Raw genomic sequence first — 26113 nt, 5'->3', positions numbered from 1 at the left:
AATTTGAAGCATAACAAAGGAACAAGATACTGATTTCATGTAAGCCACCTTCAGTTCAAAAAAACTGCATAACTGCCTTGGCAGAAGAATGCACGTTCCACTGCTTTTATTTGTGTGTGTTTCAGAGGAATAGCTTGATCATATGAGATCAATCAGTGGGTTCATATGTAAATGATACGAGTCAATCTCTGAAAGTCCTCAGCTTTGGGATCCTGTAGAACACTCACTTCCCTATTCAGTCAGAAGATATCAGAAGTGTTTTGCACTTGGTTTACATCTTGTTTTCATGTCTTAAAACTTCTGGTGTTGCTGACTGATGCAATGTGATGAAAACAGTCAATCCAAGGGACAAGCACTGCTGGTTAGAAAAGTGAATGCTTGCAACCCTTTTAGAAGGAACCTTCCTATAATTGTAGTAAAAGAGAGGGAAGTGTTTAGCTTAGGATCTTGCCGAGACCATCACTTGCTTCTAGATGTTCAGCAGTAGTGTGAACAAAAGCATAGATACTTCTTTCTGCTTGATTCTCTTTTGATGCAAACCTAGTTAAAATTGAGTTTTCAGTATCTCTAAGCTAAACTTTTGCTTAATAGTTTGTGCACTAAAACATAGACAGAAACTGATTGATAATTTTGTTCTCCATTATGACCTAGAGCCTCTTCGAGGTCCCAGGGCAGGTTTTCAAAAGTACTCCTTCTACTGTTTCACCATACTTCAGTAGAACTTCCCACAGTAGTTACAAATCAAAGACAACACAGCAGACTTAAAGGTGAATCTCTTTTAGCTCCATTAGTTGAGAAATTTCTGCAGGAAACAGTCTGTGAAATTCTACTCTAAATAAGTTAGAAGGAATGTTTTTTTTTTTAGAAGCAGTAAAAATCAGTAGTTACTGAATTAAGCGTGATGCTCCCTTGGAAAAGAATAAGCAGGAAGATCCTATCTGAGAAATCATCACTAACAGGGTGTAGGTTAGACATGGTGCTGTTTCAGGGAGTTTTTAAACGAGCGGTTGCATTAAAAAAATTAATAGATTAACGGAACTTTTCAGTTGGCAAGGGCTTAATGAGCTTTAGCTCTTACGAAGAAAAGAGAATAAATCAGTTTAATCACTTTGGGAAATAGTTAAATTTTACTAAACTAAAGAATACATAGATTTTGTCAAATGAAAATATGAGATTTTTTTCTTTCTTGAAGTGACTTAATCATGATCCTGGAAATACAGGGATTGCATTCTATACTAATAGCCATGCACTATAAACTGTATGTGTGTATATATATATATATCTCCATATTTGTGTACATAATATTTAGATTTTAGGGGGTTTTTTTTATTTCACAACTTGGGAAGTAAAGTTCTTATTTAGTGCTGGTAGCAAAGGAAAACTTCGAACAATCCCTTCCTTCTGTTCCTGCCTTTTGGATACACATTCTAATGAGTTTCATTGTCTTATTCTTAGCAATTGCATTCCAAAGTATGCTAAAAGTAATCATGTTCTGTTTAATTTTTCAGTGGGGTGTGTGGAGTCATTACTTGGCTTTTTTGTTCATATATTATTGAAATATATCAGCATGATATTGTGTATTCTTTGTGTCAGAAATATCATACCTTCTTAGGCAATATGGCATGCAGATTAGGCCTTTATTGGAGGATCAGAGAGAAAAATTTCATCCTAGTACATTTGAAATGTGCATTCTTAAATTAAAAATCTCATAATTTTTTTGGCTTTGAGAGAACTAACAATTCAAATTTATATGTAGCTTCGGGTTCTTTTAATTGCAAAAATGATGAAAAAGAGACAAGAAAATATTTCTCATGAAGTAAGATTTTAATTACATGAAGCATAGGAGATAGGGATCAAATAACTATGTTGACAAAGGATTTTTTGCATCTCTTGTATTAGCTTTTGCTTTGTCCTTGGTAAAAGGTGCTCTTTGATCATCTGTAATGTCAAAATCTGTGCTCCAAACAAGGAAAGCAGTATGAGTAATTTCCAGAATTTTATTGTAGCTGACAATTTCTCTCCCTCTAAGCTGGGAAAGATATTTTTTTGATAACAGATTGAAATTACTGGCCTCAAATTGAATTATGTGCTTCATGCTACAGACAAATATAGGTTAAATATTTTCTTTCTTTTAATTGGGTCTTTTCTTTTCAAAACAAAAAATTTTCTTCGTCTTGTAGTGCTTTACATATTGTTGGCCATACGAACTGTGTGATAGAGTATCCCCTGATGCCCTTTTGATCATTCCAATATCACTTACGATAGGGGAACAGCTGTGCATATCATAATATTACACATAAGAGTTGGAATGCATACATATTTCCGTGACACCAGTATGTAAAGAATGTAAATAATTAAAGATTTTTGTATGAGCAGATTGTGAATCTTGTTAAGTGTATATAATTTAAATTAGTAAATAGGAATCTTCATTACTAGCATTACAAAAATCTCAAAAACTTTTAGAGGCAGAGTCTGGTAGAAAATGCTGAAACACCAAACCTAAACTTTGTAGAAAAAAAAGTTGATGAGAAATGATTTTGATTTCGTTACTCAGAGTTTAACTGAGCCCTTCACGTTTCTAACCATCTATTTACAGAATGAGCATCTTTGGCCATACTTAGACTATGAAATGAAAAAAAAGCTCGAGTCTATTTGCTGGCCTAGGGCTATGTGGAATGGGTTGGCACACATCCATAAGGCAAAACTCTTTTTTCTTCCTTCAGAGGTGGGGCCGTGCCCAAATGGCCTGTAGGAAATGACCATTGGTATGTGACCTGAATGATATCCAGGTTTCATGTGCATGAGGACTAGCCAATATGAACCATGAATGAATAAGGAGGTGTGCTAAAAAGTTCTGAAAATATAGAAAATCCCAGGGCAAACCCTTCTTTTATTTTAAAATATAAAGCAGAGGTTTAATCTTCATTGAGATAGATTAAGACAAGCTCATTCTTTGGCACAGATGTTCTGAGTTTTGGTAGCACACAAGGGAGTGCAGTGAAGACTGATGCCTGTTTTGTTCCTGCAAGCCAGGTGAGCACACTATTAAGGAAAGGAGGCCACAGACTTCTGTCTTTCATCTGCTCTCCCTCTACAAGACGCTTAAAAATGTTCTTGGAATTCTTTTGTTCAGTTTTTCTCTTCCAATGTACATCATCAAAGACAAATATCAAAATGTAATTTTTTTTTTTTTGGCCAAGCGGAATTCTTGTTTTCTAGCCAGCTGTAGATCCATCTGCCATGATTAAAAACAAAAAGAGCAAGAAATTCCATCTTCTGTGTGACAGAGAAATCTTCATTCACTTTAATGGGTGAGGAATAAACCTCTTAAATATGTAAACATACACCTATGGTTGTATAGGCATAGGTAGTGAACCCAGAGTATCATGTTTTCTGAACTAGACCTTGAACCTATGGAAATAATTGAAGTTCAGTAGTTTTGGATCAGATCCCCAGTATTAAACACAGGTACCCATAGTCGTTGGGGTCTTCTCCTTGTCTGAAGCACACTCCATATTCCCTTTAATATCACCCAGTCTGCTTGCTGCTTCTGTCAATGACCTCTTCACACTGCCAGAGACTGAAGATGCTGAGTTATTTACCAAAAAATGGCAGTGCTTTTTTCCTGGGCCTTCATTTTAAGCAAAGCAATAGAAGAAAAAAAATTCATCTTCTTTACCCATCCTCATAATAGACACTGAGTTATAGTAAACTCTGAACAAACAACTCACTTCTACCCTTGTTCACAGGAGAATTTTCTGTTTCTAGGTATTTTACTGACGTGCAAATGTGGTTTTCTTTGGGCTGTCATAAAAAATGAATCAAACTACATATTAAGTGTAGATCATAATTTATCAGCACACTGCTTAGTATATCAATGTTTATTTTGTCTTTAATCAACTTTCCATTATCATTGATATTTTGTCTACTTTCTCTGATTCTGACTTTGTCTTTTTTTCATTACCATCTACTTTTTTACTTTCCCTTGCAGAGTTTATATTATTCATCCTAAATCTCAAAAATGTTAAAATAATTTCACTCACCAGTTTTGGCTAAGTGGCCTCTTCTGGTTATCTTCTGGTATCCTTGACAACATCATCCTCATTTCTTACTAACGTACTTCTAATCTGCAGGAAAAATTGCAATAGAATTTCAAATCCCATATGTTGAAGTGTAGCGTGAGAATTTTGTTAAATAGTGGGCAATAAATAGTTTGCAAGTGCGCTAACTAATAGTCTTGATTTCTTCTGCCATAAACCTTTAATGAAGAGAGCAGGAGAATGGCATTTGAGCTGGGAATCTTTATGGGTTTAAGGATTGCAAATGGCACTCTGGTAGCGGTCTGTGTTCTTAAGAGCCCGTCAGACTTGTGCAGTTATACACTTTAACATTGATAATAATTTTTATATTCTTCTCTTGATTAAGATTGGTGATGTGAAATTGTTTGGGAGTGACAACTTTCTGATTTCCTAATGCATTTTTCTTCCATAATTATAGCGATCTAGGTTTATACTGCAGATTAGAACATTATGGTATAGAATGATTAGAGTTACTTTATTTCTCTAATTTTTGTTTTCTAGATCAAGCTAATGCCTCCAGCTCCAAATGATGACCTGGCTTCTCTGAGTGAGCTAACAGACAGCAGCCTGCTTTATGAGATTCAGAAGCGCTTCAATAATAATCAGATATATGTGAGTTACTGTTTACCTGTCAACAGTAAGCTTTCAAAAAAGAGCAAAGAGAGAAAAAATAGGCTTACTATCATAGCTACTGGGCAGTGACCTGCCCTGAACTCATGACTAGTTTTAAATGGATCAGAGCCATGTGTGTGTGTAAGCCCTTCAGCTTCTGAAGTTTATGTAGGAAAAGGAGAAATAAAAAACGGAATATCACTTCAGATAGGTTTGGATATAATTTACGTGTGTTTATTTCACAGAGGAAGTACATTGGTAAACACTGATGAACACATTTGTGATGAATGAATGTTTTAAAGTCACTCAGATCATAGTGCGGCCTGAGGGAGCAGTGCACTACAATGTGTAATCTTCCTTCTCAAGCCACCAAAAGATCCTTGAAGCTTCCTGCTTCATGTTTTGTGAAGCTTAATAGAGTTTCATTCTTCAGGAAAACCCAACAGTGAAGTCAAAGTGAGAGAGAGGAAATATATTACTGCATCTTAGAAGAAAAACAGTACTTTTACTATGAAAGGCAATATTTTCTGCCTCCTCAAATCAAGCTACTTCATTTTGAAAAAGCATGACTGGAACTGTAAAGATCATCTAGTTTCAACCGTCCTACCATGGCCAGGGACACCTTCCACTAGGCCAGGTTGAGTTCAGAGCCCCATCCAACCTGGCCTTGAACACCTCCAGGGATCTGGCATCCACAATTCCTCTGGGCAACCTGTTGCAGTGCCTTACCACCCTCCCAATAAAGAATTTTTTCCTAGTATCTAACCTAAATCTCCTACCTTTCAATTTAAAACCATTACCCCTCATTCAGGAATGCTGCTATCCCTGATAAAGAGTTCCTTCCTATCTTTCCTGTAGGCACCCTTTAGGGCCAGCCCTCTGATCATCTCTGTGACCCTCCTCTGGACCCACTCTAACAGGTCCATGCCATTCTTGTGCTGGGGGCCCCAGAGCTGGATGCAGCACTCCAGGTGGGCTCTCACGAGTGCAGAGCAGAGGGGCAGAATCACCAGCTGGCCATGCTGCTTTTGATGCAGCCCAGGATACAATTGGCTTTTTGGGCTGTGAGTGCTCATGTCCAGACTTCCATCTGCCAATACTCCCAACTATGAAACAGAAACATCTTGCAAACTTTGCCATCATTAGATGGTTTACTCCTTTAAATATAGTCAGGATAGTTTTTCTAGATGCATGTTCACATGTTCATATACAGATACACTTGCATAAACACTTATAATGTATATCAATTGCTCTGTTTTATCCCACAAGCAACATATTTTAATGTATCAGTTCTGGATAACCAATATAGCATTTCTAAATTATGTCATCTATCCCATAAAAAATCACTTGAGGAACTTGTTTATGTGGTAGGCTTGTCACATTTTTGTAGTTTAGCAAATGGTAAACTACAAATTAACTTTCAAATAATCTACTAATAATATATGCAGTGCAATTTTTCTATGCATAATTTTTTCTTATGAAGAACTCACTTTTGTTGCAAAAAGAGTAATTAATTCTGTATGAATTGTAAATTTAGATCTCAAGTTCAAATTATGAAGTTAAAAGCTCTGAATTCATGAACTGTGTTTAGCATGTTGATAGTTAGATTTAAGAGACTTTGCCAAGAGTTCTTTTCAGAAGAAAACCATTAGGCTCCTTAAACTTTCAATTTAAATTTTAATAAAGCAATTATATCTTCTTTTTTCAGACCTACATTGGTGATATACTGTTGCTTGTTAACCCATTTAAAGAACTTCCTATTTATTCTACTATGGTAAGCATTCTCTTTTTAAAGGATTGTGGATATTTTTTCAGTATTCATATAGTTCATTTTGCAGGTCAAACTCCTAAAATTAATTTACATATATGCGCTTTTTTGTTGGGAGCATCTTAGTTTTAATATTTTAGCAAAAATTTTTAAATTACTTCTAAACCCCAGTATTTTTGCTGGGTCTTATTTGTAAAACAGCCATCTTAATAATGCTTTGAATGAGCAGGAGCACTTTAGATTGTTTAAAAACTCTTCACGGTGACCTTAGTGGTTTCTACCAAAGTCAGACTTGGAAAAATAGATGCATACTTCATACAGGGATTGTTTTAGTTTGCAGCCCCCTTGCCCAAAACATGATTATGGAGATAACAACCTTGAACGGTGCACAAATGCTCAAAATGTTTGTGCTCTACTTCAGGTCTGTCAGTTTGGGCACTGTACAGCAATGAGTGCAAAGTGCTCAGTATGAGCTTAGCACTGCACTGAATCAGTCGCAGAGAGGTGGCTTGTGTTGGCACAGGCAGTGCTTGGGCAAGGGGGACTTGAGTCCATGTGTGACCTGTCATATGCACAAGGCCACTGTCTTACCCTTCTAATCTTTCACTTATGAGACAGACAGCTATTTGCAAGGGGCTTGTAATTTCAGTACCCAGATGCTGATACAAACTTAAGTGGATTTTGTAGATCTGTGGGAGTAGCATAAATGCAAATGTTTTGATTTCTCCGTCTTCACCTAGACATTTTAGAGATAGAGTGTTAGTATAACTGTAGTTTATCCTCCCCTCTTATTTTCTCACTGATGCACTAAGATGATGGAGATCAGGCTCCCTGAAAAGTAATGTTCAAATTTAAGAATTATATTTAACTTATAAAAATTATAAAGGGTTAAAAAATTGGTGAACAAATTGTAATCTGTGGCTGTTTGCTATGTCATGTGGCTTTGTGTATATCAGTAGTAAATTTGAGAGAAAGAAATGCTGTGACATTCATGGCAGGAGCAGCAGATTCCAAGTTGGGAGTCTGAATGTATTTCTAGAAATGGATGGAAATCATCCATCATCTCCAAGGCTTTAGATTATTGTATTTTTTTGCTGTCACTGTGTATTTTACGTTAAATACATGATTTTGTGCACCAAGAGAGAATGGTAAAGAAAAAGAATTTAGGTGGTAGGCTTACATGTTAAAATGTTTCCTGAATATTTGCCACATCTTTTCTTGTCTTCTCCATGATAGATCTATTTCATTAAGTTTAGCATGAGACACTTTTTGTCCTGCAGTTGTTTGGGTCATCTTGGATAATAATTGCTTTTACTTCATCACTATCATTTGCACACTATTGTGCATTTTTTGCAGGTATTTCCCAGATGATAAAAAGTCATGGTTGTAAAATCACTTTGTGTTTGCGATGCTCAAATATACTGCAGCAGCTTTGCTGATATTATATTAAAGTGTCTAAAAGTTAGATGGCCTGTATTTTCAAGTAAAGAAAAGTGATTATGTCAATTCCTTGAGGAGATGCTGACATGCTATATGATGTGGCTCATTAGTTAGCATTTTTGTTTCTGGTATGTAGTTTGTTATTTGTCAAGAAGAAAAAGAATGCAAACATGTATTGGGCATGAAACTACTTTTAAAACCACAACGAAACAACGAAAAGATTATCATGTGTTCTTCAATAACATTTTACATTTCCTTCTCTTTTAGAAAATACTGTTCATAATTTCTCAACAATCATAATTTTTTTATCCTACACTGACCTCCCACACTTAGTTCCAATAGAATACTACTAAAATAAATATTTTTATAAGCAGTCATTCACTCTGAGATGACATAAAGAATTCTACATTAATGGACACTGATATACATTGCTACTTATGAAATTCAATGCAATTGCTAGATGATAATATTATTGCACTTTTATATAGAAATACACTGTACTAGTACACTACACATTATAGTAGCATTAGTCTTGTGCTATGGTCATGCTGCTTTGTTACATTTCTGTAGAATTTATTTGTGCCTGATTGGGACAAATATATTCTTGAAGTTTGTGTTAGAAAAATATATAAACTTGCAACATTTTGCAATGAATGTAAGTGTGTGAAGGTTTTTCTTTCTGCTTTGTGACATTCTGCATGGATTTAATCTTCCGTAGTCTAGTAACTCAAAAGGCCTGAATGAGAACATATCATGGAGAATTCACTCAGCTACAGCATTGTAGATGCCCCCCAGATTGAATAGTTTAATATCTAAATAAATAAGACAGGTGTGGGACAGAAAGGGGGAAGAACATCAGGATATCCAGGGGGGAAAAAAAGTGGTTTCTATAGCAGATAATTGGTTCTACTCAGGCTTTAAGGATAGTACATGTTGCCAGCTATGTGTATCAGAAGTTATTCTATATTGCAGACAGAGTATTTGTGGGCAACTGCTCTGTCATGTAATAAATAAATTAGTTTATAACTTATGCCTTTGATTGCAATTCTAACTTTTCATGAACTGTTCATATTTCATTTTGTGAGATTTTCGAGTCAAGACACAGAAGAACTATAAATGTAAGGTATAGAAAAGTAACTTACTAGGTTTTGTTTTACTTTATGCACAAACTAGTAGTGTCAAGCCCTCCAGTTATGTTTAATTTTGTATCTTTATTAGACCTTATTCGCTTACAGCTCTATTTTGTTTAATTAAAATCTTCATAGATGCTTAACAGTATCACTGACATATATAGAGAGATTCTGTTCATAATGCTTAGAGAGCTTTACAAAAGACCCAAGATTAAGGGGATGAAATGTAATTAGTTTGAAATGTATTGATCATGTTAATTTTGTACAATTTTTCAGGTCACCCAGCTTTATTTAAGTAACTCTGGAAAATTGTGTTCCTCACTTCCCCCACATATATTTTCCTGTGCTGAAAGAGCTTACCACATGCTATTCCAGGAGCAGCGTCCCCAGTGCTTTATCCTCAGGTGAAAATTTATCTTTCTATTAATTAATTTGTACCTCCTACCTTTCAGCTGTTTCCCCTGGGCCTCAGCAGTTGAAATTTCCATTTATTTTTTTTCTCCAACTGATTTTTTTTCTGTGTACTGATCTCTGTATCATACATTAGAGCAAAATAGAAATGAAAAAGGTTTAATTACATCTCAAGTTCATAAATTCTCTTGAGGAATTGCCATTCCATATAGCTGCATCTAATTAGAAGCAAGACTTAATGGCAAAGAATTCAGTACTGCCTTGTGTGTTTGCTAATATTACATGAATCAGGATTAGAAATAGAATATATTAACAAAAAAAAAAGATAAGTCCTTGACTAAATTATAAACCTCTGAGTTGGGGCACCTGTATTGGAGCTTGCACTCTGCTTCGCTTGTTTATGTGGTCATGAATTTGTTATTTAGCTCTCCAGGCTCAAAATGGACTTTTAACCTTTAACCTTCATTCACAGTGTTGTTTGAAAGATAAATAATTTCAAGATTGTGAATAAATTTATCAGTAATGGGAAACAGAGTTTCATCCAAACATGCTGGTTTTATAATGGTGAAACTTTGCATTCACTTGGCACTTTTTGATCCCTAAGTCTGTTAATCCTCTCTGAAAGCAGTGAGGCTGGTGAAATTGATGTACTCAGTCAAAGAAATTTGTTGCTCAGTCTTGTTACTTTGGATATTGCTGTTGACTGAAATACTGGCAAGTGTTTACAGAACTTCATGGCAGACAGAAAAACCTCACTGAAAACAGGTCGATTTTGATCTGGCCAGGAATAAAGGCTGATCCATTTGATAAACCTAATTGCTCTTAAACTACCTTTAATTATAAGAAAAATTAATACTATGAAATGGAGATTATTTGATACTTAAAAGCAGCTAATAATGTTGGTTTAGTCCATTTGGTAAAATCTAAATAATTAATGTCTGGAAAGTGAAGGTGGTATAGGAAATTTCCATTAGTTTTCTGACAACAACAACAACAATAATAATCACCATCATCATCTGGAAAAATATCTATGACGTAACTTAAGTTACTCATCCACCCCATTGCTGTCACCTGCTCATGTGTGTATGTATGAATTGCTATGTGTGGTCAAAATGTATTTCTGCTTTCTTGCCATTTCAGTTGCAAAAAAACATTAGTTATCAGCAAGAGAAGCTTCTTTCACTACCGTGAGGAATGATTCATTGGTTACATATGCTAATAGACAGCATGGAGCAGGGCTTACTCTCTGGCTCTGGTGGCATGTGGTATAGCATCCAGTCAGTTTTCCCTTAGTTTTCATTAGAAGAGGAGGGGTTTGTGGGGAAGGTTTCAAGATCTCAGTTTCATTTTCTGTCAGAACCAAATAACTGCAACTCTGCAGTTCCAAAATGCTCCAAACTTTTGTGTTTTACTTTGTTTCCTCCAACCTTTCATATCGAAGAATACTTTTCATTCCTGAGAAGTTCTGTTCATGTTTGGCCTGTGGTCTGTGATTTTAAAATACCTCCAGTTATAAAGCTTAGTTGTGGATACACTTCTGGGCATGCATGTATAGTGCAAGGAGTATACCTAGTAATGAATGTTAAAAGTAAAAAAATGCACTTTAGTCTAACATGGAATCACAGGCTGAATGAAGATGGAGGAGCTCAGAGAATCACTCTGTAGCTAGTAAGACCATTTCATGTAAGTGCCCGAAAGGAAGGAGGCAATGGATGAACAGTCCTGTTTTTACTAAAAAGAACTCATAGGTCCATGAGAATGTTACTCTGGAATAAGTTGGCTAGAGGTGCTTCTGCCCTTCTGCTTTTATCTGGTTGTTTCCTCATTTCCACACAATCCTTTGTGTCAACACAAATGTTCAGGTGGTGGCATGGTGCACTGAACAGGAGAAATACTCTCAGGTCAAAATTCTACCTCAGAGAGTGGTTGTTATTCACAATTACTTTTAGTTTAGTTTATAGCAAGCCACCTTCACTCATGTGTGCTTAATAACAAGAGCTGGCTTTGTATAAACTTTGTATGGAAGTTCCAGAATAAAATAACATTATGTTATGCTCTTAAATAGCCAGTTGGTGGACTTTTCATAATTAGCTTCCTCCTCACTGCATTTTGCTTCTGCTTTTCAGGGTATGAAAATGCATTAAGCACTGACAAGATAAGTAAGGAACCATCTAGGAAGCCTAAATTTGATTTTTTTATTTCGAAACAGAATTTTTTTTTAATCATTCATATTATTTGAAGGTAAAGAGACTAGAGTTGTAATTAAGGTTTTATTAACTTGTCTGTTTAAGGAGACTGGAGTGTTTTGCTGAGGAGGATGTTATGAGGTAGACCAAACTCCTCTCTCTCAGCAATCGTAAATCCTAAATTAAGACTCTCCAATGGAGGAAGTATGGAAAAAGGAAGAAATAACAACCCTTTATTAAAGGATATATGTGTATTGGCAAAAACAGCAACAGAACACAAAAACAACTAAACAATAACCCTGTACCCCAAAGTCCCCTTTGAAAAGGTAACAGTCTGATACTTCTCTGTCCTCTAGTGTGGTTCTGACCACGGTTGGCAGGAGCACTGTTGGATCTCTGGAGGAGCAGAGCCTGCAGTGCTCAGTGTTGGCCAGCAGGAGGCACTGTTGGGCTCTGGTGGCTGCATTGGGGGGCCCCGGATCATGGGAGAAGCTGAAAAATGGAGATTTCCCCACACACACCAAGGAGGGAAAGGGGAAAAAAGGGCGGTTTCTTTCCCACTAAACTGACGCTGTCTGCGGCTGGCTGTAGACAGGACTCCCCCCTTGTTTGTCAGTGAGCACAAACTCTACGATGAAATCTGAGCAGATTCAGGCTGGAGACACGGCAGCACACAGCAAGCTGAGGCCAGAGAGCAGCCAGATGATCAGGTTGAGAGCAAAACAGCCTCAAAGCTTTTCCAACACACCCACACCCACACCCCTTGCCTCCGTTAAGGCAGAAAGTGAAGTGTCCCCCGTTTGCAAGGAGAGGAGAAAAACTCCTCCCCCCTCCCTGCAGGTTTAGAAGGCTATTAGCCTTCAATGCAGTTCTGCCAGCCAGCTTCTTTGTGTAGGTAATCACTCAAGGCAGAGTGCTGTCCTCCCCATTCAACATCCCTCCCCCACATGCAGCAGGGGAAAGAAAAATTCCCATTTGTTTTTTTTAGAGCAAGTAAACGCATGACATAACTAAATATTAATAAAGAAATTGTAGGAAACAGGGCCTCCATCTCCATAAGAGAAAACTGGAAAGCCAAAGGAGAAATAAAGTGAGAAAACTTAGTGGAACTTGCTTAAAGCCCTTTGTGAGCATAGGATTTAAAATTCTCTGTTCTCTGTTCATTTTCCTTTCCTTTGGAGTACATGGCCTCTAATTTAACCTTTTTTTATCAGAGAAATAAGCCTTTGCTTTGTCTGTTTCATAATGCCTTCTATGGAAGTTTTAGTGCAGAAGAATGCTTTTCTGCTTCAATGCTAACTTATCTTACACCTTCATAAGGCAGTCCAACCAACAGCTATAAGAAACCAACATTTATACTGTAAATCACACCAGTACCGACCCCTGAGGGACACCACTCGTCACTGGTCTCCATGTGGACAACGAGACCTTGGCTACAACTCTTTGTGTGCGGCCATCCAGCCAGTTTTTTATGCCCCGAGTGGTCCATCCATCAAATCCACGTCTCTCCAATTCGGAGACAAGGTTGTTGTGCGGGACAGTGTCAAACGCTTTGCATAAGTCCAGGTAGATGAAGTCAGTGGCTCTACTCCTCTTCACTAATGCTGTAGCCCTGTCGTAGAAGGTCACCAAATTTGTCAAGCATGATTTCTCCTTTGTAAAGCCTTGTTGGCTGTTACCTATCACCATGTGCCTTAGCATAGTTTCCAGGAGAATCTGCTCCATGATCTTGTCTGTCACAGAAGTGAGACTGACTGATCTGTAGTTCTCCAGGTCTTCCGCTTTCCCTTTTTTCAAAATGGGTGTTATATTTCTCTTCTTCCAGTCATCAGGGACCTGTCCTGACTGCCATGATTTTTCAAAAATGGTGCATAGTGGCTTAGCAGCTTCATCTGCCAGCTCCCTCAGGACCTGCAGATGAATCTCATTGGATATATCAACATGTATTGAGGATGCCAACCATTGCAGTCTTGGACCATCTACCTCCTACTAATGCTGATAGGAGTTTCAAGTCTGGTATCAGAACCACCTCATTATAGAAACATGGACAACACAGATAAAAGCAGTTTGACTCATCACATATAGTAATGAGATGCCTTGTCATATAAGACTAATGTTTTCCAGGTGAACAAATGGGATATTCACCAGAGCTGCGTGTATGTCCCATGAGAGTTGAATGATATTAAATACTGCAGAGATCCCACTGCTATCTGAGTATGAAGTCCTTTTTATCCTTCCCTCTTTTATTTCTTCCTCATTTAATTGATTTCTCCTCTGAAGTGATATTTCAATAGATAAAGCAACGGTCAGACAGGTACTGTATTTTGCTGCATCTCATTTTCAGAAACTAAACTACACAGGTAACGGATTGACCAGCCATCATGGCCATTGTACCTGTTAAAAATCTAACTGGCTGTTGTAGAAATAGCCCTTTAAATTTGATCAAGCAAATAAAGGAAGGAGGAGCATCAAATTGCATTTTGTTTAGTTCAGTTGTCTATAAAGAAAACAGCTTCTTATAATTCAATTAAGAAATTCTTACATGGATTTCTTAATAAGGCTTCACTAGCTTTATCCTTTCCATCTCTTTTTTTTCCTTTTCCTTCCTTCCTCATGCTTGAAGTGCACCACTGATTTTGCTTCCTCCCTCCATCTCTCCACTTTTCTGTTATTTCTTCCCACCTTTGTTGTTCTTTTACCTTTACCTTATTTTCTTTGCTCACTTTCTCTGTCAGAGATTCTCATTCTTTTGAATATTTATTCTACATCATGAACAAGGAATCACAGTGATCCAAACAGTACTGCACTGCAGAAACAGGGCAGGTTGTAAAATCAATTATCCTCTTCTTTCCTGTTCCTTTCCTATTTTCTTTCCCTTCTTCCTCTTGTATTTTCCACTTTCCATTCCTTCTGACTCCCATCATTACCACAGCAGTATTTCCCCATCTGCAAAGAGAACTAGGCAGCATAAGAGGGCTCCTTTGCTGGACAAAAGATAAAGATAATGTCTATGCTATAAATACCTTCAAAATGGCTTGAAAGCTTTAGATTTGATTGGTTTGACTTGTGGTACAAAACAATATGTCTTGACAGCTCTGACAGCCCTCATGAACATAGTCAGTCAGCCGGTCTCTCTCCTACGTTCTATTCTTTATTTGCCATCCATAAACCTGCTGTTATTTGAAATGAAAGTTTGACGGAGCTAACTTAAATCTATTCAAACACAGCTAGCAGAGAATATAAAGAACAACGCAGTTGTGAAACTAACAATGATTCCTCCCTCTCTTCCTTGACTGTCATCTTGCAGTGGAGAAAGTGGTTCTGGGAAGACTGAAGCCTGCAAACAGATAGTGAAACACCTCACTTGCAGAGCCAGCTCCAGCAGAAATACCTTTGATACAAAGATAAAACACGTAAGTAGCATTGTGATCACTGAGTAGAACAAAGCAAAAACTTAGCCTCTTGAAAAGGGAAAGATATTTGAACTGTAACAAAAAAGGCATCTGCTCTGCAGAAATTCACAAAGGGTTGTTTTTTTTTTTCACCACTGAAGTCAAAGGAAATTTCTTTCCCTCAATTTCATTCCCTGAATGGGAACAAGATTAAGCTCATATTGATTCAGAAGTGGAGGCAGTTTTGTTTCTATATGTTTTGGTGACTTTGGAAATCAGTGTTTCAGTGAATAAGAAACATTTGTGTGATAAGGAACTGTTTCCAAAATGGGTACTAATTGCCTTCAGGAGATAAATAAATTTGACTGTATGGTGTAATGGTGCTTCTCTAAACAGTATGAGAAGTTCTGAGACATCTGACGTAATAGCAGGTAAGATAGAAAGTGTAAACTTGCAGGAAGAATGCAAGGATTTAACAGTTATATGGCTCTGTATTTATATACTAAATATATTTAAGAAATAGGCAAGAATTATGAATATTTGTTTGGTCATATTTAATTTCCAAAATATGTATTTTTGTATCCCCATATTTAATTCCCTACAAAGGTTAATACTGGCATTTCAAATAATGCAACCTCCAAATTGCCAATTCAAATTCTTTTAAAAAATTGCCTTTCCCAATGAAATTTCTCATTTGAGACCCAGCTCAGAGACAGATTTACACAGAAAGTTTTAGCACAGTCTGCCTTGTCGTAGGTCAGTTCTGAGTTTCATACTTTAAAAAAAAAAGTTTAGCCTCTTTCACCTGCTCTGATGATCTTCTTCTACAAGGCTTACAGTCAACCCAAGGTCCTTTTGGGGTACTTTTTATGGTTTCACTTGCCGCATGCATGAACTCTAGAATTGTTCATTGTGAGGTTTTAGTAGTGTCATATGAATCACTCAAAACACACTTTCTTCCTGAGTTATGCATGATTCAGTCCAGAAAGATGATAAAATACGTTGGAAGTACAGCTGCCACTAACAGACAGCCTACAAATCAGGATTATTGGGATGTGGAAAAGGCTACAGATACAGTGATTCATAGTTTGTACATTACAGATGATAAGGTAATAAAAATCCTGTGGATTTTGGGTGGATTTTAGAAGTTTTGCATTTGTGTTTTTTGAAGACATGAAATAAGCCTGATGACACTGAGAATGCTACAAATGAATAAGCTGTACCTTTATTTTACTTCATGAAGTCATGCAATTGCAATGTTAGTGTTTTTCATGGTGTTATCTGGTTTGTTGATAGTATTCCTAAAATGAGACATTTAATCTAGGTTTCACGTGCAATGTTAAGAATATTATTGTTATTTTCTCACTTTTTCTGAGTTTTAAAGTCTAGTGTTGCAATAATACCATTATATAGGGACCGTGCATTTTTACTATATTTTTAAAGCTAGGAGCCAGATCTACGAACTATTTATTTCTACTGTGTATTCTTTTATTTACTACCTGCACAGGTTTACTTACAGTTTTGAACTGATCAGGCCACGGATGTTATTCAAGTAGGACTGCAAAATTCAGGTCACATCATCCAAGTCCTTTTCTTTCCTAAAGTTCAGATTAAGTAATGAGTAGAAGAAGTAAGTAAATAAGTAACTTTGTCAATAAGCAACTGAAAACTGTGTGCTTCGGATGCAAATATAACAGCAGGGAATCAGGAGGTGTGAGAAGTATTATTGTCTTTACTGTAAGTTTTCTCCTGAACACAGGAAAATTCCCAGGGACAACCATCATGGTTGTCCATCATGCAAATGGAACAAGTGTCCAGTTAAGAAGAGAAACTAATGTTGGAGGGGTCAGACCAGACCTAATTTTCTCCAACTAAAAATAGGTTAACTTTTTAAACTACTGTAACTTACTTTATGCAGTAAACAACAGCAATCCCTAACAGAAACTTGGTGCCCTGCTCCCTGGCACGGTTTAAATCTCGTAGAGATCCTCTGGTCACAGTTAGAGGACAGCACGTGCCAGGGACCATTCACAACATTATGTCCACCCTGATTTGCAACAGAAGAGATGTTAGATCTCTGAATGTGAGCCTTATCATGCCACTTGCCATTTACATTAGAGTCCTGCTCCTGATCTTGTTTTGTTTAATAGTATTGATGTAGCCATACATATCAATGAGTCTCAATCAATGCAGGTGGAAGAGAATTATCACATATTAAGAAAAAAGAGTTGCCTTTTGGTTATGGAATGATCCCTTACAACTAGCTTAGATAGAATATCTGACTTCAGATACCACAGGTAGATATAGCAGATTTCACCCATGGGGGAATAAAGTAGAGATTCTGGTTTAGGTGCCTTTTAAGGTGCCTTAATGAACACAGCACCCTGGATTCATTTCTGCTGCAGTCATGCATAGCACCATTAAATTAATAAAGCTGTAGAGGTTAAACCAAGTGCTGAATTATTCTAAAGAGCAGATACATTCTAAACAATGCTACTGGAGTGGAACTGAAATCAAAACTAAGCTGACTAGTTTATTGCTGCCACCTACTGCACAGACAGCTGGTTTAACTAATAATTCTTAAGGGTTTGATTTTTAGAGCTTCTGTCTTTGTGATTGAAACTACATCTTATCTGTGCCACTCCACAGCTTGCTTCCCTCCTTGGCTAGGTCATCCAACTTCATGAAAAAAATTATATTAGAACAACAGTGTATTTGGGCCACATTGCAATCCACTTCTAAGGATGCAGAGGAATGTTCTGAAGGGAATCCTTCAGGGTATAAGTGGTGTAAGCAACTAATTATACCCAAAAGAGCTAAATACAGAGAAAACATGGAATAAAGATGGCATATTTAATGTTTTGGTTTTGTTTGTTTGGGTTTTTTTAATGCTATCTTGAAACAGTTGCTGTGACTATGAAAGTGTAACATGAAAATGCATTAGTGAGAGATGCCATAAAAATGTGTGAATCTATTTTTTTCCTCAGTTTTTCACTAGTATAATCCTGAAGTAATTCTATTTGAAATCAATAATTCATGCAATTTCTGACATCATATAGTGCTTGTAAATTCTTTTGATTGCTTATTAGTATTGATTGACTTTAAATTCATAAGCTGCTTTCGAAGATTCTAGTATTTTTACTAACCATACCAGCTCTGGGCACATGACTCCAGGCACTCATATCCAAACCAGTAATAAGGATACAGCTGACACGTCAACCATTTTCTTCTGCCTTGCATTCATGACTTTCGTTATTCTGATGTAATTTTTTAAATTATATTTATTTTTAGCTATCTTACTTTAATTTGTATTTAGGAAAAAAAATCTTTCAAGAATTTTTTTTTAAATTCCAAGAGGAAAAATGATCTTCCTCCCCAGTTATTAATCACAAATCAACGATTGCTTCTTTACCATCTTTTTGCAGGTAAACTGTATCTTGGAGGCCTTTGGACATGCTAAGACACCATTGAATGATTATTCCAGCTGTTTTATAAAGTATTTTGAGCTACAGTTTTGTGAGAGAAAAAAAACATTAGTTGCAGGTAAGTATCATATAATCTGTTTATTTTGATATCACCCACAGACTATTAGATCAGAGATCTCAGTGTGCCATACACAGAGTTGGACAGCAAAGGCTTTAAAGTATGTGAAAGAGGCAGGGGGGCTTTAGGGACTGTCAGAGGAACATATAGCATATGAATTGATAGCTTGTTAGGAGTGAGCAGTCTGAAGTTGTTCTGAGCAGCCACTAGGTGGCAGGGAAAGACAAGAAAAAAATTGACACCACTGATTACTCATAGTTCCTGGGAAATCACATTTCTCTTTATTTCCCAGATTAGTATACTGAGAGAGCTGTGTGTACATCACTGTGAAATAAAAGTAACAAAGAGATTGAGTTTTGCATTTCTGCCTAATAATGTATTGGGTATTTTAAGTATCCCTTAAATTACTGAGTGATAATATAATCTGTTTAGGCAAAAAACCCCAAGTATTTTCTCCAGTGGTGAAATTGGAAGTTTCTTCTAAAAGGAGTAGGAATCATGTTGATGTTTTTTCTCATTAGAGGAAAGATAGTATGGAATTTGTGCTTCCTTTCAGAGTAAGTGTGAGTCTGCTAATCCCCAGTAAGCATTCATTAGTGAAAAAAAAAACAAACAAGAAAGCTGAGAAAAACTTGTTTGATTCTGAAAACTCTGTCTAGTCATCATAAAGTTACTCAGTGTCAAAGTGAGGTATGCAGAAATAACTACGCACAGACAGTTTCCTCCTTGCACGGATCTTTTTGGATGGAGAAGCCGTGTGGCAAGATACACTTCATTCCAAATAAATTAGATTTCACTGGATAAACATTTCAAAAATCTATTCTTTTTTTTAAAATAATTTTAATTGTGTTTATGCTTTCTGAAGAGTTTCCTAAAAAAATTCTTTGGATATATTTCTTAGTGGGAATTACAATTCATATTTTTGAGACAGTTCACTATATGCTAGAACATATGAGAGTTTCTTCAGTGAAAATGTCACTGCATGGGCAATTACTAACACTGTATTTCTGGTTTGTTTTACAATGAATGTAGGATAATTGTAAAGGAAAAGCAAAACTAAAAAAGTGTGATTTTAATTTTTATGTATGAGCTCTTGTGGGAGGAATGTAAAGTGATGTGTACATTAACATGGACTGAAGAGCATCTGAGTTGAGTTTGTAAAAATAAAGCTCAGTCCCTAAAGCTAACATTTTATAAATCTTCTGTATTATATATATTTAATTTGAATATATTGAGTTTGCAGGGACTTGAGTTTTCAAACAGGTTTACCCAGACTTGCCAGTTTAATTCATAGCCCTTTTCTGTGATGGATATAAATTGTGTCAGTTTTCTGGTACACTAATTCTGTATTTTAATCATTCTCAAGCCATAGGCATTAAATGAGAAAGTCTAGGGTAGTCAGGTCCATTAAAAAATATAAATAAATTACTTATGTGCCCTACTATTCCACAATTATTTAGGAATTGTATCATTTACTCTTACTAAGTCTAAGGTAGCCAAAAGTTACATAATTTGCAGTCAAGAGTGAGAAGCCCTAGTACAGCAGCAAAAATGGGTTTTATATTTCTGAAATTTGCAGTTGTTCCTGCTGTTCAGTTTACATAGTAGATGTTGCCTTTTCTAGGCCACTGCTACACATCACCTCCGAGTAAAATTGTCCCAGATTGACACCGTAAATGAGAAAAGAATGAGACATGTTGTCTTTGTCTGGTTTAAATCCCATCCAGTGATTCTCTGTATTTATTTGCAAGATCATTTGCAGCAGTATTTACTGTCTTGTGCTGTTTAAACATGAATGAAAAATATAAATATGCAGAGCACCTTGTTTTGCTGAGCCATGATTTTATAACTCATTGATACAAACTGGGCTAAATATGTCTGATTTGTAAACAAAAAGTCCAAATGACACTGGATTTTCTCCATCAAAGGATTTAGGTGGTTTAAACTCCTCAACAGACAGAGCTTGCAGGTGGAGATCCAGAACAATTTGCTAAGGAAGGGACATGAAAAGTATATGTGTACATTTTTATCATAGAGGACAAGCTCAAGGTGGCACTCCTTGCATTTTGAGAGGACATCAGTCAAGTTTGTGACAACTTCTTGTTCATGCTGAGGTTCTTTTATGCTTAGACCCTAGAAATGCTCTGACTTTTGTAACATAAGGTTTATTCTTACAGCAGAAAGTCCAATATACCTAAATAAAAGAAATACTCTCCATAATTTTCATCATCAGGTTTGATTTGGCCTTTTGCATAAACTGTCTTTGCCACATTTTGACAATAAGGATGGAGCTTTTGAGTATGGTTCTACACAAAGCAAGTATGGATATATTTAGAGGTTTTATTTATCTTCTCTGACTCTTGTTTCTGATAAGGTGTACTCCAAAGTTGGGTTCAAATGGGAGTTTTTCTGTCACAAGTGCCTTTGCAGTTAAGTATCTTTTATTGCTTTAGTACAGGCAAACAAGTGGAGAAGGTGTAACCCAGATTAAGTAATTGTTGTTTGTGACTGGATGAAATAAGGCAGTAAAGTAAAAAGTCTTACATTAGAACAAACACAGAATAAACTACAGGCCCGTGATTTCATTAAATTTCTAAAATAAATTCAGAAGTCAAAGATTGAACTTCTGGCAAAAAATTGTAATCATTCATAGAGAACGATTCACACTCACAACATAGTAGTAAAATGCAGATTATTTATTTATTTCCAGAATGGTCCTTCAGGTAAATTGACATAATTCCTAGGATGAAAATTAAGGCTTCTATCAATTCATCAAATTACTCAAAAAAGAAAGAGAAAAAAAAGTCTGAAAAAGTTGTTATCCAGATTTTTCTGCCTTACTTTCCAGGCCATGCTTTTCTCAGTCTTCACTTTTTGAAAAACAAGGACTGAAGTTTTTTCGGGGTTTTTTTAAGTTGCATTGAAATGGACTGACAAATGTTACTTTGTTTTTAGCAATAACTGTGTTTAGGACAGCATATCTTTTGAGAAGGAACAATATAGTTTCAAAGAATGCATAGCTGGAAGGCAGTTTTCACTGGCCACACTTTTAATAGAGAGTCTGCTTGCTGACTGTGTAGCTGCTCAGTAGATCAAATGAGCTGTTAAAGGAAGTACAAATTTGTTTGTGCCTGTAAGCACGATTAACACTGCACAAAAATGAGAGACTTTGCTCTTGAACTCTATTATTTTTTCCCTTTTATTTTACATACAGATCAACAAACATGCTTCACTTTGTAGAAAAGCGTACTACTGTGATAGTTTTCTTTATGAGTTCCTTTAGCCCCATTAAGATGTGTTTGATTCTTGGTGTTTGAAAGCTTGACTTTTTTTAAAGGTCTTCCCATTGCTGGAGATGCTAGTTGAGATGAACTGTATTTAGGCTTATTAAAGTGAAGGTGACTTGAAGTACCTGAAAAGGGCTGAATTAATTTGTGTCATCTAAGTAAGTGGTGTTGCCCATCATCAAAGTTAAATGATAGATGACCTTTGATAACATTTTTCTTGCTTTTATTAATCAATGAATGTTAAAACCACCTGAGTGGTAGTTATGAAAGCCTTAGCAAAGAACATTGCCCACAAAAATGTGATTAAAGAGAAGTAGTGGACTCTTTTCAAATTAATTGATGGTTGGTTTAGTTTTACTTAGAAATAAATTACAAGCACAATAAAACATGGAAATCATCCTTCAGGTTCATCTATTCTGTTTTATCATGTAGGAATGGCAGACAGGTAACGATTGATTCTGATGAAAGTGGGTGTCTGGGCCAGTCCTGCCATGAAAGGTTAAGATTGCATTGCTTCAATTTACAGTGTCCTGCAAAGTTACGGGAGCCAGAAACATATATGATTTCCCAAGTGTGCCTTTTTACTTTAAGCACAGGTTTGGGTTTTGTTTTTCTTTTTCTATTGTAGCAGTAGAAGACTAGATGGATGATGCACAACTTCTCATAATATAGATTCCATAATAGCAGTTCACTTCTATATTTTGTAGGATGATTAAATGGGCCAGATCATGTCTCCTTGGTTCAGCAAGTCAGATGTGCAACTCTTTGCTGTTGGTCTGCTGTACCTTATGTAGCTATGCAGGCGTGGTTTTGGTTGCCAGCACATCTGTCAAGCGATGTCTGTGCTGTTACCTAAAGAAAGTGTAGAAGAGGTCCCTGGCTAGTGACCTTTGCTCTCCTTGACTGGGATGTATTCAGGATGGTTTGGCCTGTGTAGAGTAGAACTTTGAGAGACTGTGCATAGTTATATTCAGTTCAAGGACAGAGCTTACCTGCTGAGACCTTTTTTAAAACAATGTTTGAGATTCACCCATTTCGTTTCCCTCCACTCTATGCTGTCTTTCAGCAATATTCTCAAAGGCTGTGTTCCCTTAAACACAGAATTTCAAGTAACCTCATGTTTGCTGTGTTTAATTTTACAGTATACACAGAAACTTCAAGAATTTCAAAAGATGGGAAGATAAATAGGTGGAATTTAAAATAAAGTTACCAGACAAATACAGAAGGTATAGCAATAACTAACTAGCGCTGAATGAGCTACTGTGGATATTAGGCAGTGTATGGTGACAGGAGCATGCCATTCTGCCCTCTAGCCTAGTCACTAGGCTAAAGCAACTACCATGCCTCTGGTACACACTCTCATACACCAACCTGCATAACTTTGCTCAGTGTTGCATTGGGCAGTACCTGTGAGTCAAGAACTGATTCTGAAAATAATGCTTCAACCACAACTAACCCCATCTTTCAAAGTCTTTAAACGCCCACGCAACCTTCAAAATTCAGGTCTCTTAGGCATCTGAAGTTGTGCTTCTGCGTATGTTTAGAAGTGCAAAAGTTTTGACTGTACCAAATAAATCAGTGCTATTTTGTGCTTAATCCCAGCTTGCTTCAAAAACGTAAAAAAAAAAAAGGAAAAATTCTAAAAAAACATGAGTGGCACAAAAATGGTATGCACTTAAGAATATCCTTCTGTGCTACAGGATGCATGCACCAGTATTTTCTGTAACTATGTGTTCAACAACTACTTCCAGTTCTTAAAGGAAGGAGTCCTAGATGGGTTGGTTGAAACCCACACTAGGGGAAGCTATGCTTTAATATTCTTCTCTGCTTACAGTGTTTCAAAAATATAGTTCCTCCATTGCTGAGAAGTGCACCTTATGCTCTAAACTCAACAGTCCTTTCCCGGGTAAGGACCGTGAAAGCTCCACCATACTGCAGAGATTGAAAAGCCTAAAGCTGCAGCAAAATGTACTGCGTTCAAGTGGTGGAGGTGCTCAGTTTTGTGTGAAGGGACACACTTCTGGTCTTTGCACCACAGCTGGTATTTAAGTAATGGTGAGATAAATTATGCAAATGGCAGGGTAAGTGGGAGCTGGAATCAGGTTCCTACTGACAGGGAAGGCCATGACCTCCAGCTGCAGTTCGATGTTCCCTTGTTCTCTTAGTCTCTTGCATCTGGAACTGTGTGGTGATGTACCCCCAGTGGAGGGCTGAAGAGTAGACTGCCCAAAATAGTGTCTGTCTCTTCATGTATATCTATAAAATGCCTGTAAACTTGTGAACAGGTAAATGGATCTGAGGGTCCAGTATTTCATTTACTTCTGTGATTTGCCTCTTTCAGAACCTTAGTGGGCCTGAGGTTATGTATAAGCCTGTAAACTGCATTTCTGTAGGCAAGTGTCATTCAGATTCATCCTCCTTCACCTTCTTCCCAGATTGTGCTGATCCACATGGCTTCTCCTTTAGCCAGCTCATCACACCCCTTCCAAAATACTGATGTTTCCCCAAGCTCAGGTTAGTGAGCTTGCTGATAACCAGTTCTGTGGAGGAATTTGTCTCTTTGTAGCCATCTAGAAGTTAGGTGGTTAATCTGAACTATTAATCTGTGTGTTCTTAATCACCAGCAGAGAAAGAAGAAATGCTTCCAAGGGTGTTTTTTTCAAGAGGTCTTGAATCTCTTGCATCTTTCTCTTTCTGTTAAGAGGGAGCTTAGAATAGATGCCAATGCTCACGTGGCTACACTTCGGTGAGATGACTAATAGCTTGTCTCTCAAATACAGCAACTGGTTCATCAAATATATAAATAAAAAAAGAGTAAAAATCAACATCATTATCTTTAAAACTAAGTAGTTTTAAGACTGTAAGTAAGATAATTTTTTTTTCCACCAATTTGAATGGAAGTAGGGCTTTATATGTGATTTATATAGAGAACCATGGGAGTATGAATGGTACTATTAAATTTTATATGTTCCTCTCAGACCATTTTATAAGAAACGTTTATTCTTAACTGTTGCAATGGTGAATGCTTTAAAAATATGTAAGTTTAGACCACTCAGTATAATGATTAATTTACATGTTTGTTTCTCAATCAGCTAGGATTTATACATACATGTTGGAGAAGTCTCGTGTCATTATCCAGCCTCTCAACCAGAGTAATTTTCACGTTTTTTACTTGATGATGGATGGGCTGTCTTCTGAAGAAAAATACACCCTGTACCTCAGTAATTTGTCTGCACACAGGTAGGAAAACAACTGGAAATTTTGGGAGTATCTCGAAGTTTATTAATTCAGGTTATTTTAGAATGAAAAAGATATTCCTCACTTAGATAATTTGCCTTTTCCTTTTCAGTCTTTCCTAAGAAGTATCACTGAAATGAGAGAAGCCTCTATAGTATTAATGATCTTCTCTTAAATGGGCTAAGTTTATAATGAGTATAGTGAGTAACTGTAAAAAGACCAGTAGTAATTAAAATTATGTAAAATGAGTGTTCTGAGTTTTTCACATCTAAGCCTTTTTCCTGTGGATTTTTTTCTCAACTTTTTCATCTTCCACTTTGGCTAGTAACTTGAATAAAATAGCAGTTCTAGACTTGGGACCTATAAATAGAAAGGCATAACATTAATTTTTGCAAAAAAAAGCTTACTTGATTATGATTTTTTCTTAAACGGAAGTCTTCAGACTACCATTGTTTGGTAATGTTTTAAGCAGTTAGCACTTCTGTATTGTACAGAGTAGCGTGATGCACTAGCTCTGAAGAAACCTGAGGCTAAATTGCTCTACTAAAAATTATCCACTTCAAAGCAGGGAGGAGAAGAGTTAAATTCTATATATTAAATCCTTTGAAGACCAAAAGTATTCTAAGTTCCTGATCATTAATTTATTCCTCTTCTGGCATAAGCTGTTTGGAAGCACTCAGTTTGTTCAGAAAACGGAACAGTTTGAAGTCACTTTACAAGAAGCTCGAACAGGAAAGAACTTAGCAGAAATCTGAATAATTAGATTCACATGAACAAAGCTTTATCTGATAAGATACCTGATAATCATCCAAAAAGAATTAAATAGTATTTCTAAATATATGTCTGAACATTGCAGTACCAAAGCTCTAGAAATAATTTATAGCTGAATATTTGCATAAACCTGCTTTTATCAATAAAACTTTGCTTTGGCTACGTAGAGTAGATTGTATCTTGCATTATTGAGAGAGTGGGCCAAATATTTCTTTCCTTAAACTTCTGAGTGTAGTACTTCAGTGAGATAGATCTTT

The 26113-nt window shown here is 36.5% G+C and overlaps 1 protein-coding gene across 5 annotated transcripts in view; it reads left to right on the top strand.

The window, feature by feature from the left end:
- MYO16 (myosin XVI) overlaps positions 1-26113 on the top strand; it is a 375232-nt gene that overhangs the window by 185944 nt on the left and 163175 nt on the right. For all 5 annotated transcript variants that reach the window (XM_064646535.1, XM_064646539.1, XM_064646537.1 and 2 more), the window contains 6 exons: positions 4581-4691; positions 6400-6465; positions 9306-9433; positions 14934-15039; positions 18444-18561; positions 24941-25088. In XM_064646535.1, the coding sequence (XP_064502605.1) occupies positions 4581-4691; positions 6400-6465; positions 9306-9433; positions 14934-15039; positions 18444-18561; positions 24941-25088 (677 nt within the window). The remainder of the gene's footprint in view (positions 1-4580; positions 4692-6399; positions 6466-9305; positions 9434-14933; positions 15040-18443; positions 18562-24940; positions 25089-26113) is intronic.

This window comes from Pseudopipra pipra, chromosome 2, assembly GCF_036250125.1.
Source record: "Pseudopipra pipra isolate bDixPip1 chromosome 2, bDixPip1.hap1, whole genome shotgun sequence".
Lineage (NCBI taxonomy): Eukaryota > Metazoa > Chordata > Aves > Passeriformes > Pipridae > Pseudopipra > Pseudopipra pipra.
This window is presented reverse-complemented; position numbering and strand designations above follow the sequence as displayed.